The 18,728-nt window shown below is 46.2% G+C and overlaps 1 protein-coding gene across 8 annotated transcripts in view; it reads left to right on the forward strand.

Moving 5' to 3' along the window:
* The first annotated feature begins 6,121 nt into the window (after window positions 1-6,121).
* The window catches only part of GRIA4 (glutamate ionotropic receptor AMPA type subunit 4), a 485,393-nt gene continuing 472,786 nt past the window's right edge, over window positions 6,122-18,728 (forward strand). For 3 of the 8 annotated variants that reach the window (XM_073613116.1, XM_073613115.1, XM_073613114.1), the window contains exons 1-2: window positions 6,122-6,663; window positions 10,457-10,615. In XM_073613116.1, the coding sequence (XP_073469217.1) occupies window positions 6,576-6,663; window positions 10,457-10,615 (247 nt within the window). In that variant the 5' untranslated portion in view covers window positions 6,122-6,575. The remainder of the gene's footprint in view (window positions 6,664-10,456; window positions 10,616-18,728) is intronic. The other 5 variants (XR_012241473.1, XM_073613113.1, XM_073613111.1 and 2 more) reach the window with 3 other exon arrangements.

Here is an 18,728-nt window from a genome sequence, read left to right on the forward strand (position 1 = left end):
AATTCAGTTGTTCGGAGAACTTCTGAACAGCCAATGTTCGACCCGAACTCATGCTTTGTCCGAACGGTTCGCCCATCCTTATTCCCTAGTACCTCTCTTTTATTGCTCTCTAGAATCACTCTTTCATCTCTCTAGGATGGCTCTCTAGTATATCTCTGTAGTATGGCTGTCTAGTATCCCTCTTTAGGATGGCTCTTTAGTATCTTTCTCTCTAGGTTGGCTCGCTAGTATCTCTTTCTGGTATGGCTCTCTAGGATGGGTCTCTAGTATTTCTCTTTAGTATTGCTCTCTAGTATCTCCCTCTAGTATCTGTCTCTAATATGACTCTCTAGGATAGCTCTCTGGTATCTCTTTCTAGGAATGGCTCTCTAGTATGACTCTCTAGTATCTCTCTCTAGGATGGCTCTCTAGTATCTCTCTAAGTTGGCTCTCCAGTATCTCTCTCTCGTATGGCTCTCTAGTATCTCTCTAGTCTCTAATTTGCTCTCCAGTATCTCTCTCTAGTATGGCTCTTTAGTATCTCTCTCTAGTATGGCTCTTTAGTATCTCTCTCTAGTATGACTCTTTAGGATTGCTCTCCGGGATGGCTCTCAGTCTCTAGTATCTCTCTCTAGTATGGCTTTCTAGTATCTCTCTCTAGTATGACTCTTTAGTATCTCTCTCTAGTATGGCTCTCTAGTATCTCTCCCTAGGATGGCTCTTTAGTATCTCTCTCTAGTATGGCTCTCTAGGATTGCTCTCCAGGATGGCTCTCAGTCTCTAGTATCTCTCTCTAGTATGGCTCTCTAGTATCTCTCTAGTCTCTAAGTTGGCTCTCCAGTATCTCTCTCTAGTATGGCTCTTTAGTATCTCTCTCTAGTATGGCTCTTTAGTATCTCTCTGTAGTATGGCTCTCTAGGATTGCTCTCCAGGATGGCTCTCAGTCTCTAGTATCTCTCTCTAGTATGGCTCTCTAGTATCTCTCTCTAGTATGGCTCTTTAGTATCTCTCTCTAGTATGGCTCTTTATTATCTCTCTCTAGTATGGCTCTTTAGTATCTCTCTCTAGTATGGCTCTCTAGGATTGCTCTCCAGGATGGCTCTCAGTCTCTAGTATCTCTCTCTAGTATGGCTCTCTAGTATCTCTCTCTAGTATGGCTCTTTAGTATCTCTCTCTGTAGTATGGCTCTCTAGTATCTCTCTCTAGTATGGCTCTCTAGGATTGCTCTCCAGGATGGCTCTCGGTCTCTAGTATCTCTCTCTAGTATGGCTCTCTAGTATCTCTCTCTAGGATGGCTCTTTAGTATCTCTCTCTAGTATGGCTCTCTAGGATTGCTCTCCAGGATGGCTCTCAGTCTCTAGTATCTCTCTCTAGTATGGCTCCCTAGTATCTCTCTAGTCTCTAATTTGGCTCTCCAGTATCTCTCTCTAGTATGGCTCTTTAGTAGCTCTCTCTAGTATGGCTCTCTAGGATTGTTCTCCAGGATGGCTCTCAGTCTCTAGTATCTCTCTCTAGTATGGCTCTCTAGTATCTCTCTCTAGTATGGCTCTTTAGTATCTCTCTCTAGTATGGCTCTCTAGTATCTCTCTCTAGTATGGCTCTCTAGGATTGCTCTTCAGGATGGCTCTCAGTCTCTAGTATCTCTCACTAGTATGGCTCTCTTTGGCACTGTGTGTGTCTACAAAGGTAGGTCAGACCTATGAGTATGAATACAATGTATCTCCTGGATGTATGTAATACAATGTATCTCCTGGATGTATGTAATACAATGTATCTCCCAGTGTATGAAATACAAGGTATTTCCCAGGTGTATGGAATACAATGTATCTCCCGGGTGTATGGAATACTATAGGGTTGATTTACTAAGGCAAACAGACTGTGGACTTTACAAGTGCAGTTGCTCGAGCAGAGGTGTCCAACCTTTTGTCCTTACTGGGCCACATTGGAAGAAAAGGAATTGTCTTGTGCCGCACATAAAATACACCAATAATAGGGAGCAGAAAATGTCGGGCAGATCACTGATACAGATAATGTACCTATCTGAGAAATAAAACTTCATTTTTTTTTTTGTAATTTTTTTTTATTATAAAAGTAAAAGAGGGAAACACAAAACGAGTGCGATATTTGACACTGATTTTGATAAATGAACACATCAATATCTCCTTCGATGGATGTAGTAACAATTTGGAATGAATTCTCAAGGTGCTCCTCAGATATCTTGGTTCCTATTTTGCCCTTTGTGTCCTTCATCCTTGAATATAGTTGCTTACAAATATGGATGCTGCTGAAAACCATTAACATGACTAAGGCTTGAATGTGAAAGTGGAATATTCTTTTTCGGGAAGATAAAACTTGTAAAAGTCGAGTAAAGAGAGACTGACAAATGTTTCTTCAGCCTCATGTGTTCGCTAAGTGTAAACATATTATTTTTACAAAAAATCCCCCCCCCCCCCAAAAAAAAAAAACCATCAACATTTTTAAGTAAGTTTATGATTTTGTGTCAGGCCACACTCATAAAAGAATGTATCTTCTGGGTGTATAGAATACAATGTATCTCCTGGGGTACAGAATGTATCTCCTGGGTGTATCTAATAGATTGTATCTCCTGGGTGTATCTAATAGAATGTATGGGGGGGTGTACAGTGGGGACGGAAAGTATTCAGACCCCCTTAAATTTTTCACTCTTTGTTATATTGCAGCCATTTGCTAAACTCATTTAAGTTCATTTTTTTCCTCATTAATGTACACACAGCACCCCATATTGACAGAAAAGCCCAGAATCGTTGACTTTTTTGCAGATTTAAAAAAAGAAAAACTGAAATATCACATGGTCCTAAGTATTCAGACCCTTTGCTCAGTATTTAGTAGAAGCACCCTTTTGATCAAATACAGCCATGAGTCTTTTTGGGAAAGATGCAACAAGTTTTTCACACCTGGATTTGGGGATCCTCTGCCATTCCTCCTTGCAGATCCTCTCCAGTTCTGTCAGGTTGGATGGTAAACGTTGGTGGACAGCCATTTTTAGGTCTCTCCAGAGATGCTCAATTGGGTTTAAGTCAGGGCTCTGGCTGGGCCATTCAAGAACAGTCACGGAGTTGTTGTGAAGCCACTCCTTCGTTATTTTAGCTGTGTGCTTAGGGTCATTGTCTTGTTGGAAGGTAAACCTTCGGCCCAGTCTGAGGTCCTGAGCACTCTGGAGAAGGTTTTCATCCAGGATATCCCTGTACTTGGCCACATTTATCTTTCCCTCAATTGCAACCAGTCATCCTGTCCCTGCAGCTGAAAAACACCCCCACAGCATGATGCTGCCACCACCATGCTTCACTGTTGGGACTGTATTTGACAGGTGATGAGCAGTGCCTGGTTTTTGCCACACATACCGCTTAGAATTAAGGCCAAAAAGTTCTATCTTGGTCTCATCAGACCAGAGAATCTTATTTCTCACCATCTTGGAGTCCTTCAGGTGCCCATGCAGGCTTTCATGTGTCTTGCACTGAGGAGAGGCTTCCGTCGGGCTACTCTGCCATAAATCCCCGACTGGTGGAGGGTTGCAGTGATGGTTGACTTTCTACAACTTTCTCCCATCTCCCAACTGCATCTCTGGAGCTCAGCCACAGTGATCTTTGGGTTCTTCTTTACCTCTCCCACCAAGGCTCTTCTCCCCCGATAGCTCAGTTTGGCCGGACGGCCAGCTCTAGGAAGGGTTCTGGTCATCCCAAACGTCTTCCATTTAAGGATCATGGAGGCCACTGTGCTCTTAGGAACCTTAAGTGCAGCAGAAATGTTTTTGTAACCTTGGCCAGATCTGTGCCTTGCCACAATTCTGTCTCTGAGCTCTTCAGGCAATTCCTTTGACCTCATGATTCTCATTTGCTCTGACATGTACTGTGAGCTGTAAGGTCTTATATAGACAGGTGTGTGGCTTTCCTAATCAAGTCCAATCAGTATAATCAAACACAGCTGGACTCAAATGAAGGTGTAGAACCATCTCAAGGATGATCAGAAGAAACGGACAGAACCTGAGTTAAATATATGAGTGTCACAGCAAAGGGTCTGAATACTTAGGACCATGTGATATTTCAGTTTTTCTTTTTTAATAAATCTGCAAAAATGTCAACAATTCTGTGTTTTTCTGTCAATATGGGGTGCTGTGTGTACATTAGGGAGGAAAAAATGAACTTAAATGATTTTAGCAAATGGCTGCAATATAACAAAGAGTGAAAAATTTGAGGGGGTCTGAATACTTTCCGTCCCCACTGTATCTAATAGAATGTATGCGGGGTGTATCTAATAGAATGTATAGGGGGTATCTAATAAAATGTATGGGGGTGTATCTAATAGAATGTATAGGAGATGTATCTAATAGAATGTATGGGGGGGGTGTATCTAATAGAATGTATGGGTGGTGTATCTAACAGAATGTATGGGGGGGTGTAACTAACAGGTTGTATGTGGGGTGTATCTAATATAATGTATGGGGGTGTATCTAACAGAATGTATGGGGGGATGTATCTAATAGATTGTATCTCCTGGGTGTATCTAATAGAATGTATCTCCTGGGTGTATCTAATAAAATGTATGGGGGTGTATCTAATATAATGTATGGGGAGGTGTAGCTAACAGAATGTATAGGGGGATGTATATAATAGAATGTATCTTCCTGAGTGTATCTAATAGATTGTATCTCCTGGGTGTATCTAATAGATTGTATCTCCTGGGTGTATCTAATAGAATGTATCTCCTGGGTGTATCTAACAGAATGTATGGGGGGGCTGTATCTAATAGAATGTATCTTCCTGGGTGTATCTAACAGAATGTATGGGGGGGGGGGCTGTATCTAATAGAATGTATCTTCCTGGGTGTATCTAACAGAATGTATGGGGGGGGGGCTGTATCTAATAGAATGTATCTCCTGGGTGTATCTAATAGAATGTATAGGGGGGTGTATCTAATAGAATGTATAGGGGGGATGTATCTAATAGAATGTATGGGGGGATGTATCTAATAGAATGTATCTCCTGGGATGTATCTAATAGAATGTATCTCCTGGGATGTATCTAATAGAATGTATCTCCTGGGTGTATCTAATAGAATGTATGGGGGTGTATCTAAATTAATGTATGGGGGTGTATCTAATATAATGTGTGGGGAGGTGTAGCTAACAGAATGTATAGGAGGGATGTATCTAATAGAATGTATCTTCCTGGGTGTATCTAATAGAATGTATCTAATAGAATGTATCTTCCTGGGTGTATCTAATAGAATGTATAGGGGGTGTATCTAATAGAATGTATAGGGGGGGGGTGTATCTAATAGAATGTATGGGGGGGGGGATGTATCTAATAGAATGTATCTCCTGGATGTATCTAATAGAATGTATCTCCTGGGATGTATCTAATAGAATGTATCTCCTGGGTGTATCTAATAGAATGTATGGGGGTGTATCTAAATTAATGTATGGGGGTGTATCTAATATAATGTGTGGGGAGGTGTAGCTAACAGAATGTATAGGAGGGATGTATCTAATAGAATGTATCTTCCTGGGTGTATCTAATAGAATGTATGGGGGGATGTATCGAATAGAATGTATCTCCTGGGATGTATCTAATAGAATGTATCTTCCTGGGTGTATCTAATAGAATGTATCTCCTGGGTGTATCTAATAGAATGTATCTTCCTGGGTGTATCTAATAGATTGTATCTCCTGGGTGTATCTAATAGAATGTATCTCCTGGGTGTATCTAATAGAATGTATCTCCTGGGTGTATCTAATAGAATGTATCTTCCTGGGTGTATCTAATAGAATGTATCTCCTGGGTGTATCTAATAGAATGTATCTCCTGGGTGTATCTAATAGAATGTATCTCCTGGGTGTATCTAATAGAATGTATCTTCCTGGGTGTATCTAATAGAATGTATCTCCTGGGTGTATCTAATAGATTGTATCTCCTGGGTGTATCTAATAGAATGTATCTTCCTGGGTGTATCTAATAGAATGTATCTTCCTGGGTGTATCTAATAGATTGTATCTTCCAGGGTGTATCTACTAGAATGAAGCACAGAGTGGGGCAGTGGGATGACCTTGGCTCACCCTGGCTCTGCCCCCCTCCCCTCCCCCATGTGGTGCTGATGCTGGGAGAGGTTTGCTGCAGTGACTGTGCTCGCTATTCCTCTGTATAGAGCAATGACAGGAGGGGGGGCCAGTCTGCCTTCCATCCTCCCTCCCTCCCTCCTCCATACTACGATCATCCCATTCATGCCATTGCTGACACACTGACAGCCGGGATAGGAAGGAAGGAAGGAGGGAAGGAAGGAAGGAAGGGAGGAAGGTGTCCTCCGGACAGACAGACCTCCTTTGTGTGTGATGGGGGGAGAGTGAGAGGAGATAGCGCATGTCTCATCCCTCCACCACCAGCGCCGACTCCACCATCTTGCATGTGGAAGGATCTCCGGAGCTCTCCCGGGGTATGGACACTGCGGGAAGGAGCAGCCTGGGCAGCATGGCACGCTAGACGGGCATCCTCCTCCTCCTCCTCCTCCTCCTCCTCCTCCTGCACGGCTTCTCCGCGGCATCCAGAGACACACAGCCAGAGAAGATGCGGATTATCTGCCAGCACATTGTCTTCTTAGTCTCGGGATTTTGGGGCTTTGCCTGGGGAGCTTTCCCTAGCAGTGTGCAGATAGGTAAGGAGCTGGGCATGGAGGTCGCTGGGCACCTGGGGGGGGGGGGGGGGGGGGGACTTACAGCCGCTCAGTGGCACTTGGGGCTCATTGGCAGCAACTTGGAGATCATTGCATGTCTATATCATGGCTATGGTGGTGGTGGTGGTGGTGGAGTTCCATGGCTCCAACCTCTTTGGTGGCTATGGTGGTTGTTGAGTTCCATGGCTTCAACCCCTTCGCTGGCTATCGTGGTCATTGAGTTCTATGGCTCCAACCTCTTCAGTAGCATCGTACCCACACGCAAGCGTGACCCAAAGAGCTTGCTATCTAAAGAATCTCAAGTGTAGACGACCCCCTTCCCTCTTCCTCAACCCTTCCCTGGTGTTCTGCCACCGCATAACCTCTTGGATAGTCAACCCAACCACCAGCAATGTCTAGAGCTGGGATTGACAGCTGAGAGCCAAGAGTTTCTGCAGTAGCTAGAGTGATCAAAAATGATTAACAGGTCTGTCCAGTTTATCAGATGACATCTACCCCCAGGGTAACCCAACCAACCCCCCCCCCCTTCTTCTTTACCTTTTCCCTGGTGATCTACCACTGCATAACCTCTTGGATGGTCAATCCAACCACCAGCAATGTCTAGAGCTGAGACTGACAGCAGAGAGTCAAGAGTTTCTGCAGTAGCTAGAGTGATCAAAAATGATTAACAGGTCTGTTAGGCTCATCAGATGACATCTACCCCCACCATGGCAACCCAACCCCCCCTTCCTCATCCCTTCCCTACATAACCTCATGGTTGGTCAACCCAACAGACACCATTGTAAGCCAGCCATGTCTAGAGATGTGATTGACACCTGAGAGTCAAGAGTTTCTGCAGCAGATATGATAATCAATAATGACTAACGAGTCTGTTTGGTTCACTGGGGGGGAAACCCAACCCGCCCCCCCACAAACCTGCCACCCAGGCCTGGCCTCCCCTGCATTGTGTGGATCCCTGATGTGTGTGATGGGATTGCTGCAGTAGCAGTGCTGTCCTGTTCTTGTGCAGTCTCCCCATCATCATCTCTACATGATGGCTAGTTGGAAAGTTGTGCATTCGAGCACTGCGTCCCTTTCGGCGGAAGCCTCCACTCTACTTTGATGGCATCTCTACACTAGGATGGCTTTTAATGTCTTGCAGCTCACCTCTGCATCATTTATTGCACTGTTGTTTCCGAGAGAAGGTGGGGGGGGGGGGGGGGGAGAGAAGGTGGGGGTTAATGAGATTCAGAGAGCAGACTGACTTTTTGTCCTCTCTGTATAATAAGACACTGCTTGTGTTCAGGCGGATAGAATAAGTTCCTTTAAATCCATTGGCTATCTATTTAATTTCGGGAGTTGATAGGACATTGACATTTCAGTTCTTTGATCATAGCATGGAAGATAACAGTAAAACCCACAATGCATTAGAGGTTGGCTCAACATATGGAATATATTGAAGGGATGTGGCATGGCAGCTGGAATGTGGCATCAGATGGGATACTAGCTAGCGTTCTTGAAAGTGGCTTGTGACCAGATTTCAACTGATCCCTTTTCCATAAGTTCATGGGCATTGTTATTTTTAGGGTGCAACCACCTAACCCATCCTGGGCAATGGTTGCAACTGGTGTCCAAAGGTGGACAAATATTATAGCAGTTTACATATCTGCCATCCATGGCGGTCATAGGTTGGCCCTAAACACATAAATCTGTCACCAGAAATGACAAAAGGTGAGAGGTGTGCTGGGATAGTGACTCGAGAAACAGTCAATCTCTTTAACTTTTCCCACTTAAGCTTATATTTTAGTCCCCCGTTATCTATGTAGAAAAGGAAGCCATCTCCGATTGGTTACAAATGTTGAATTCACCCCTTCCAGTGATTGTGAGTGTCTAGTTATATTTGGGCTTCATGTCTATCAGGTGATGCTTGGATTGGTTGCATAGCTGTCAAATAACAGCCCAGCTCAACCACTCTCACCCAGGGGTCCTCCAAAGGTTGTTGGGGGTATCTTGAGCTGTGGCTGATTGATCTTCCATGTGATGGTACCTTCATAGCTTTGGGTTCAGTGCCATTTAGCAGAGCCAGTGGCATGACACCAGTGATCTTTCAGTGTTTGTATAGCTGGCATTCTGACCACCAATATAAGGGACATTCTTTTCACTGACCATCACTGTAAGGAGGGCATTCTATCCCTGACCACCTATGTAAGAGGGGCATTATTCCCACTGGCCATCAATATAAGAGTGGCATTCTTCTCACTGACCACCAATGTAGGGGGGCATTCTTCCCACTGGCCACCAATGTAAGGAGGGCATTCTTCTCACTGGCCATCAATGTAAGGGGGGCATTCTTCTCACTGGCCACAAATGTAAGGGGACATTCTTCTCACTGACCATCAATGTAAGAATGGCATTCTGTCCCTGACCACCTATGTAAGAGGGGCATTCTGCCCACTGGCCATCAATGTAAGAGTGGCATTCTTCTCACTGGCCATCAATGTAAGGGGGGCATTCTTCTCACTGGCCACCAATGTAAGGGGACATTCTTCTCACTGACCATCACTGTAAGAAGGGCATTCTGTCCCTGACCACCTATGTAAGAGGGGCATTCTTCCCACTGGCCATCAATGTAAGAGTGGCATTCTTCTCACTGACCAACACTGTAAGGGAACATTCTTTCCACTGACCACCAATGTAAAGGGGGCATTCTTCCCACTGACCATCACTATAAAGGAGCATTCTTCCCACTGACCAACACTGTAAGGGGGGGGGGGGGCATTCTGTCTCTTACCACCAATGTAAAGGGGGCATTCTTCCCACTGACCACCAATGTAAAGGGGGCATACTTCCCACTGACCATCAATATAAGGAGCATTCTTGCTATTGATCACAAGTGTAGGGGGGCATTCTTTCTACTTACCACCAATGTAAGAGGGCATGCTTCCCACTGACCACCAGTGTAAGATGGGCATTTATTCCACTGACCACCAAAATGAGGGGTGCATTCTTCTTCTCACTGTCTGTACAGCTGGCATTCTGACCCCCACTGTAGAGAGCATTCTTTCCACTCACCACCAATGTAAGGGGAGCATTCTTTCCACTGACCACCAATGTAAAGGACATTCTCACTGACCACCAATGTAAAAGGTGGCATTCTTCCCACTGCCCACCAATGTAGGAGGGACATTCTTTCCACTACCCACCAATGTAAGAGGCATTCTTCCCACTACCCACCAATGTTGGGAGGCATTCTTCTCAATGACCACCAATGTTGAAGAGGCATTCTTCTCAATGACCACCAATGTTAGGAGGCATTTTTCTCACTGACCAAAAATATAAGGGGCATTCTTCCCACTGACCACCAGTGTAAAGGGCATTCTTTGCTCTGCCCCCAATGGATTAATTTACGTAGGCATTCTTTGCACTTACGTTTATTTGAATAGGGGTTCCCCGAGACCTGAGAATGATTTCATGGGTCCCCTTGGGTTAGGCTAATGATCCCCTTTGGTCCCTAATAAAATTTGTAGCTCATTCGTTTTTCAGACATGGCAAAAATCAGGAACTGATATTGCTAAATAAAGTGTGAGATTTATCCCAGCATCCGAGCTGTGATTGGAAGGTTTCCCCCCTGCACTGTGCAATGCGATCTGACTGTCACTCCATGCACATGCCACATATCAATGCCTCTAATTAATGGAGCAGAATGCTGCCAGTCCTTATTGCACCTGCATACAATGAACTGATTATCTGGCTGGATGTGTATAACTGTACCCGCTCTTCTTCTTTTTTTTTTCAGGTGGGCTTTTCATCCGAAATACAGATCAGGAATATACAGCTTTCCGATTAGCGATTTTTCTCCATAACACAAGCCCCAATGAGTCGGAGGCAATTTTTAATTTGGTTCCTCACGTAGACAACATAGAAACAGCCAACAGTTTCGCCGTTACAAATGCCTGTAAGTATGCGTTGGATGGATGTGCGGGAGTCATGGTTAAATGGAAGCCATTCATGAAATACGTGTTTGTACGCGGGCATGCGGGGGGATCCTACCATTCATCTTTTATATTCCCTGGAAGCAGAATACTTGTTAGATTCTGAGAGTAGAAATCACCTTCTATTCACTCTGCTGACTAATCAGATATGACATTTTCCTGGTAATGTTATGCAGACGGGGCAGTCCACTGGGGTGGGGGGAGTGAAATGGTGGTAAGAGAGACATGGCGGTATACAGTTGATATTCCCTGCCAGAAGAACATTCCCAATCCCTGTCTATTGCAGCTATTCAGGTATACATTCCTTCAATAACGCATTAATAATGATAATGTTAATACGCAAAGTGCGGTTACCCATAGCAACCAATCATATGTCAGTTTACTGACACCAGATCAGTGACAGTGTTTGCTATGGGCCTCGCATTTCGCCTTATTAAATAAAAGTGGCAGTTGGATGCGTCCTTGGTAAATTTGCGGCTGTGCTCCTCTAAATTATCATTAGTGTTTTTTTAATGTTGCCTGTCATGTATCATATATATTGTCAGCACTAAAATAAGAAGTGACATGTACCAATTGTAAAACCGATGCGATGATAACGTGGCGGTTTTCAGACTGAGGTGGTAAACTGGAAAAAAAAGGAAATTGTTTTACCGCCCAATCGGATGTCAGCTTTGCTCTGTTCTACACAGTGATGACATGTACAGTGATTGGTTGCCACAGGCAGCATATTAATATTTCCTTCGTACAGATTTATTTTGGCATATGATGTAGAGAGCAGTGATTTCCAACCAATCACAGATTAGCGGTCATTAGGGTCAGTTTACATCTGCGATGATGCATTTAAAATGAATGGCACTGCAATGCATCGTCACACCAGTGCATGGCAATATATTGTAGTGCGCTGTGGTCAGCATTTTGAGACATGTCTGGTCTTTGAGATGTGTTGGTGTGTCAGAAGCCCATTGGTTTCACGGGGCGGCCATAATGCAGTGCACGTTAATGCGTGACATAATGCATGTTAACGTACTGTAAACGTAACTGCTATGGATAACAGCTTCATTGCTCTATAGCAGGGGTCTCCAAACTGCAGCCCGAGGGCCAGGTGTGGCCCTTTTCTGGCCTTTATCCAGCCCTTGGGGCACTGTTCCTCCCAATGATATGAGGCACTATTCCTTCCACTGACACCAATGATGGGGCACTATTCCTTCCACTGACTCCAATGATGGGGCACTATTCCTCCCCCGACACCAATGATGGGGCACTATTACTCCCACTGACACCAATGATAGGGTACTATTTCTCCCACTGACACCAATGATGGAGCACTATTCTTCCACTGACACCAATGATGGGGCACTATTCCTCCCACTGGCACAAATGTTGGGGCCCTATTCTTTCCACTGACACCTATGATGGGGCACTATTCCTCCCACTGACACTAGTGATAGGGTACTATTCCTCCCCCAACACCAATGATAGGGCATTATTACTCCCACTGACACCAGTGATAGGGTACTATTCCTCCCCCAACACCAATGATAGGGCATTATTACTCCCACTGACACCAGTGATAGGGTACTATTCCTCCCCCAACACCAATGATAGGGCATTATTACTCCCACTGACACCAGTGATAGGGTACTATTCCTCCCCCAACACCAATGATAGGGCATTATTACTCCCACTGACACCAATGATAGGGTACTATTCCTTCCACTGACACCAATAATGGGGAAACTATTCCTCCCACTGACACCAATGGCAGGGCACTATTCCTTCCACTGACACCAATAATGGGGAAACTATTCCTTCCACTGACACGAATGGCGGGGCACTATTTCTCCCACTGACACCAATGATGGGGCACCACTCCTCCTACTGACCACCAACCCTGCAGCCTTGTTTATTCTCAATGATGCTGGCCCTGGGACATTTTCTGCACCCACTGGCCAAAATCTGGCCCCCCAATGTCCAAAGGACAAAAAAAAATGTGCCCTTTGTTTGAAGTTTGGAGACCCCTGCTCTGTAGGAACACCCTCCTTAAAGAGTACCAGTCACTATTGGACTTATGCAAGAAACTGAATATATTTAGTTTTAAATAAATATAACTCTACAAACCTAATTAAGAAATTACTACATCTGCCCCCCTATTATGTTTTTCTTAAAGCAGAACTCTGGGAATTAGACAAATTCTAACCTTGTAGTGATATCCCTCGCATTGCAAGGGTTAAATGCTCATTTAGTGTCAGGATGCAGAGATAAGGTGTAATAATTTCCCACAGTCCGGCAGGTGCCAGCATTTCTACCTAAAGCTTCTGGCTGTGGGCAGACCCTTGGCGTCATTAATTACAGTGCAGGGCACTGACACATGGGGGGGGGGGAGCCTGGTGGAGCCAGGAGTATGCCAGGAGTAAGAGCTATGTGTTACACCTTGTCCATGGGCACAAAGACTAAACAATCAGTATCTTTTGCAGTTGGGGGGGGGGGGGGGGAGGAGGTGGCCACTGTTGGGGAAGATTTATTTTCTATAAGATCTAATTTCTGGAGTTCAGCTTAATTTGTCTGAGTAGGATTCTACAGATGCAGATCACATAAATAAATAGGAGTTTTCTATTACCATGATTTGTAGTGAAGTGGATTGTCACTCTTTTTTTTTTTATGTGAACATTCTCAACTCCTAAAGGCACTTTACTTACCTGCTCTCTAACGGTCCGGGTCCCTCATCAGCACTGCCATCTTCTCCACGCGTGCCGGTCTTTGGGCACCTCCATTGGCCGGCGTGGGGTGACGTAAGACCTGTGCATGTGCAGGAGTAAGTCATCCTGGCGTACAAGGACCGTGCTGGCGAAGTAAGCTGAGCTGCACATACGCAGCTCAGTTAAGTCCTGTAGAAGGCTATGAGCAGGCAGATAGTGCCTGCTCACAGTCTGTTGTAATATACCTGTAGTTCAGCTTTAAAGCAAAATTATGTGAGCAGACAGGCTTTTTATTGCAGAAGAGAAATGCTATGTCCCTTCTACAATAAAAAGCCTGCCTTCTCACAATTTTTTTTTTTTTTTTTCTGAATGTACACTGCGCTGTGCATGTGCAGCTCAGTGTACATTTATGGCGTTTTTTGCCGTGTTCTGTCAAAACAGCCAACTCGTCGAAATCCCAAACCACGTCACTTCTGGTGAGTCTCCAGCATCAGTGAGTAGAGATTTGGACGAGTTTGCTGTTTTGACACAACACCCGCAGCGTAAACACCATAGCTCCCAACTATCCCTGATTTTGAGGGACTGTACCTGACTTGAAGCAATGTCCCTCTGTCCCTCTTTCCTCCTCATTTGTCCCTTATTTTGGTCTGATCTATATAGTTGTATATAAAATGCACTATTTATCTTTCAAAAAGAGTTTCCCAGTGCTAAACCATTCATCCAATTTCTAAATTGCTGCATTTGTAAATTTCAAAAGCCAATAAAAGGAATAGTAGAGGTAAAAAAAAAAGCCCTTGTGGGTTTAATTAATCTTTTATTTTTGGTTAATTCTCCTTTAAGGGGGTGTGGTAGGGGGGCGTGTCCTATGCTTACATACTTTTGCTAGTAGGTGTCCCTAATTCCCATCTCAAAAAGTTGGGAGGTATGTATACACTAACTGGACATTGTTAGTCCACCTGCTAGTAACCAACAGCATGGCTGCCTCCAAGGTGGCGACAACTTTTTCCTCTTTAGCAGCTGCTCTGTCAAAACAGCCAAGTCATCAAAATCTCCATTTACCGATGCTGGAGAGTGACATGGTTGGAGATTTCGACGAGTTGGCTATTTTGACAGAACACCGGCATTAATAAACTCCACTACGCATGTATGGGCGTTATGCCATCCTGGCTTGCCCAATCGAGAAGGCCAAAGATGTTGAATCTGGAAGCCGAGGTGAAGATGTTGACATCAGTGAAGGAGCTGGCAGATGTTGAATCAGTGAAGTCTTTAGTAAATTAGCATTTGTTCACACCAGTGTCCGTTGTGTAGGGGCAGTAAGGGGTGGAGTGAAGTGCTATAACAATGCATCACACTGTTTACGTATTTTTTACTTTACTTAAGTGTGACAAAAGGACACTTTATTCCCGGGTTTCGGCACCAAAAAAAAAAAAAAAAAAAAGGACACTTTATTCAAATCTGCGCACCACGATGTTTTGTGACATGCTGCAATGACGTACGGTGCAGTAATCTGCACCAGGCAGTACAACCAGCCCTCCTGTATGGTGCCAAAAAAGGGGGTGCCATCAGTCCAAAAAAGGGGGCCTGGTCATCTGCCGAGCAGGAGGGCCAGCTGTACTGCCCTATTGCTGACATTTGTGACTCTTGTGGATCTTTCTGCAGCGCTGCTGGCTTCTGCCCTTTTCTCTCTCTTTGGTTGTGCTGCAGGGGATTGGTTCTTGGATCTGCTTCCCCTTTCAACCTGCTGTTGGCCCCCCTCCCTCTCATCACTGCCGGCATCCCTCCTGCTGCTGCAGGTGCACAGGGTGATCAGTTTCAGGATAGAGAGCGAGGAGGGGACCGGTAAATATCCCATATTTATAGGCCCCTTCCTTTTCTGAGTGAACACAGTGAGCAATCGGTACTGATCGCTCCTATGTTCATTTATCACTGAAGCATAGTAAACTGTGTTTACTATGCTGAGGTTTGTGAATGAACAGGAAACTCACTCACTGCCCAGTGCATCTGAAGCTGCAGTGAAAGGGACTAATGAATGTATGTCCTCAGTCTCTTCTCTCCAATGTGAGACATCAGAAATCTATGTAAACCCCTGATATCCCATCAAAGTCTGCCCAAAGGGCAGTTAAAACATGTTAAAAAAAAATACAATCCTAAAAAATAATGCAAAAACATTTTAAATAGTAATAAAAAAAATAACGATCTTAAGAGCAGTCAGCATTTGATCTCTTTAGAGAGCATTTGACAGGCAGTAAAGAAGCCCGCCTGCTTTATCCCCGCAATAGCAGGCTGCAGCCATGTGCTTTGCACACAGTTGCCGGGGGTTGTCAGGTAGGATGTACGGGGCAGAGAATTGTCATGTCAGGTGGGATGTACGGGGTGGAGAATTGTCATGTCAGGTGGGATGTACGGGGCGGGGGGTTGTCAGGTGGGATTTACGGTGGCGGAGAATTGTCATGTCAGGTGGGATGTAGGGGGCGGGGGATTGTCAGGTAGGATGTACGGGTTGGAGGGTTGTCAGGTAGGATGTACGGGGTGGGGGGTTGTCAGGTAGGATGTACGGGGTGGGGGGTTGTCAGGTGGGATGTACGGGGCGGGGGGTTGCCAGGTAGGATGTACGGGTTGGAGGGTTGTCAGGTAGGATTTACGGGGTGGGGGGTTTTCAGGTAGGATGTACGGGGTGGGGGGGTTGCCAGGTAGGATGTACGGGTTGGAGGGTTGTCAGGTAGGATGCACGGGGTGGGGGGTTGTCAGGTAGGATGTACGGGGAGGGGGGTTGTCAGGTAGGATGTACGGGGCGGGGGGTTGTCAGGTAGGATGTAGGGGACGGGGGTTGCCAGGTGGGATGTACGGGGCGGGGTGTTGTCAGGTGGGATGTACGGGGTGGGGGGTTATCAGGTGGGATGTATGGGGCGGGGGGGTTGCCAGGCAGGATGTAAGGGGTGGAGGGTTGTCAGGTAGGATGTACGGGGGCAAGGAGTTGTCAGGTGGGATGTACGGGGTGGGGGGGTTGTCAGGTAGGATGTACGGGGGCAGGGGGTTGTCAGGTGGGATGTATGGGGCGGGGGGTTGTCAGGTAGGATGTATGGGGGCAGGGAGTTGTCAGGTGGGATGTACGGGGCGGGGGGTTGTCAGGTAGGATGTACGTAGGCAGGGGGTTGTCAGGTAGGATGTACGGGGCGGGGGGTTGTCAGGTAGGATGTACGGGGGCAGGGGGTTGTCAGGTGGGATGTACGGGGTGGGGGTTGTCAGGTAGGATGTACGGGGGCAGGGGGTTGTCAGGTGGGATGTACGGGGTGGGGGTTGTCAGGTAGGATGTACGGGGGCAGGGGGTTGTCAGGTGGAATGTATGAGGCAGGGGGTTGTCAGGTAGAATGTACAGGGCGGGGGGTTGCCAGGTGGGATGTACGGGGCGGGGGGTTGTCAGATAGAATGTACGGGGTGGGGGGTTGTCAGGTAGGATGTATGGGGCGGGGGATTGTCAGGTGGGATGTACGGGGCGGGGGGTTGCCAGGTAGGCTGTATGGGGCCCTGTGATGTATGGGGCGGGAGGAGGGTTGCCAGGTAGGCTGTATGGGGCCCTGTGATGGGCGGGCGGGGTTTCCCGGTAGGATGTACAGGGTGGGGGGTTGCCAGGTAGGATGTACGGGGTGGGGGGTTGCCAGGTAGGATGTACGGAGTGGGGGGTTGCCAGATAGGATGTACGGAGTGGGGGGTTGCCAGGTAGGATGTACGGGGCAGGGGGGTTGCCAGGTAAGATGCGAGGCGGGAGGGGGGTTGCCAGGTAGGATGTACGGGGTGGGGGGGTTGCCAGGTAGGATGTAGGGGGTGGGGGGGTTGCCAGGTAGGATGTAGGGGGTGGGGAGGTTGCCAGGTAGGATGTACGGGGTGGGGAGGTTGCCAGGTAGGATGTACGGGGTGGGGAGGTTGCCAGGTAGGATGCGAGGCGGGGGGGTTGCCAGGTAGGATGTACGGGGTGGGGGGTTGTCAGGTAGGATGTACGGGGTGGGGAGTTGCCAGGTAGGATGTACGGGGTGGGGGGGTTGCCAGGTAGGATGTACGGGGTGGGGGGGTTGCCAGGTAGGATGTACGAGGCGGGGGGTTGCCAGGTAGGCTGTATGGGGCCCTGTGATGTATGGGGCCCTGTGATGTATGGGGCCCTGTGATATATGGGGCCCTGTGATATATGGGGCCCTGTGATGTATGGGGCCCTGTGATGTACGGGGCCCTAGGCTGCACTATATATATAATATGCAGCACATCTGCATTTTTTAATGCAGCGCACAGCGCCCCACTTTGTATGTAGCGGTGTGGTATAAACAGGGCACACAGAAAACAATTGTTTTCCACGTGCCCTTGCTTTGAACCAGCATTAATCTGTACAGAGGGAGTGTGAACAAGCCTTCAGACATAAGTGGACAGATATAAATCTTTCATAAGCAAGCCAGCGCAATTGTAATAATTTAAGGCAGAAAATTCAAATTGCTGCTGCCCAGCCGTGACTGGTTCTCTTTAAGTAATAAGCTAGTGCGAAGGGTAATGAAGACAAGCAGTCATCCATAACAACCAATCATATTTCAGCTTATTGAGGTCACAGAGGTTCAAGAGAACCTCAGATCAGTTGCTAGGGGTTGCTGCAGTGTATGCATTGCGCGGTCGCCTTAATAAATAATCCGGCATGTTACTAAATAGGTAATTTTAATGCCATCACTGTGACCATTTCTTTTTTTTTTTTTTTTGTTGTTTATGCTGTAGGCTTTTTTCTTGATATAGCCCGTGTGTATTTTTAATAGCTGCTAGCTCGTCAGAAAGGTCTTAAGGATATGCAGCAAATCCAGACAACAGAGTTCGGATTAACATAATGCAGATGCAGCTGCTGCTTGAATGTATAGAACGGTTGTCTTTGCTGGATACAAAAGCCATATAAAACAACAACAACGCATTGTCTTTTTTTTTTTCTCTGTACAAATTTTCTATGGATTTTGGATTTATGTTGATTGGAGGATTGGAGTAGAAATGCTGCATTGGGTGCCTTTTGTGGTTTAATGTGTGTATCGCCTTTTGGGAAAGCACTTGCTACAGCGGTTACGCAGTGGCCTGGAAATTAGGCAGCCAGTGATGTGGAAGGTTATCTTTATAAGTAGGTTGACGCTGAAGCTTGATCTGCTGATGTCACTTAAGGCTGCCCTGCTCCTATATTCTGGGTTATAAATGTCCGTTATCATCACGTAATGCATAGATCCTCTGAGTGTGTCTCCGTGCATCCATACATAAGTGCCAGAGCAAGTTAAAATCTGCTCTACTCCGTTTCACAGAAGACACTATCTGGAACTGCTGCCACATACTGAGCTGTTATCAGCCCAGGCACAAAGTCATTACTGTGCCT

This window comes from Aquarana catesbeiana, linkage group LG02 (genome assembly GCF_042186555.1).
Source record: "Aquarana catesbeiana isolate 2022-GZ linkage group LG02, ASM4218655v1, whole genome shotgun sequence".
Taxonomy (NCBI): domain Eukaryota; kingdom Metazoa; phylum Chordata; class Amphibia; order Anura; family Ranidae; genus Aquarana; species Aquarana catesbeiana.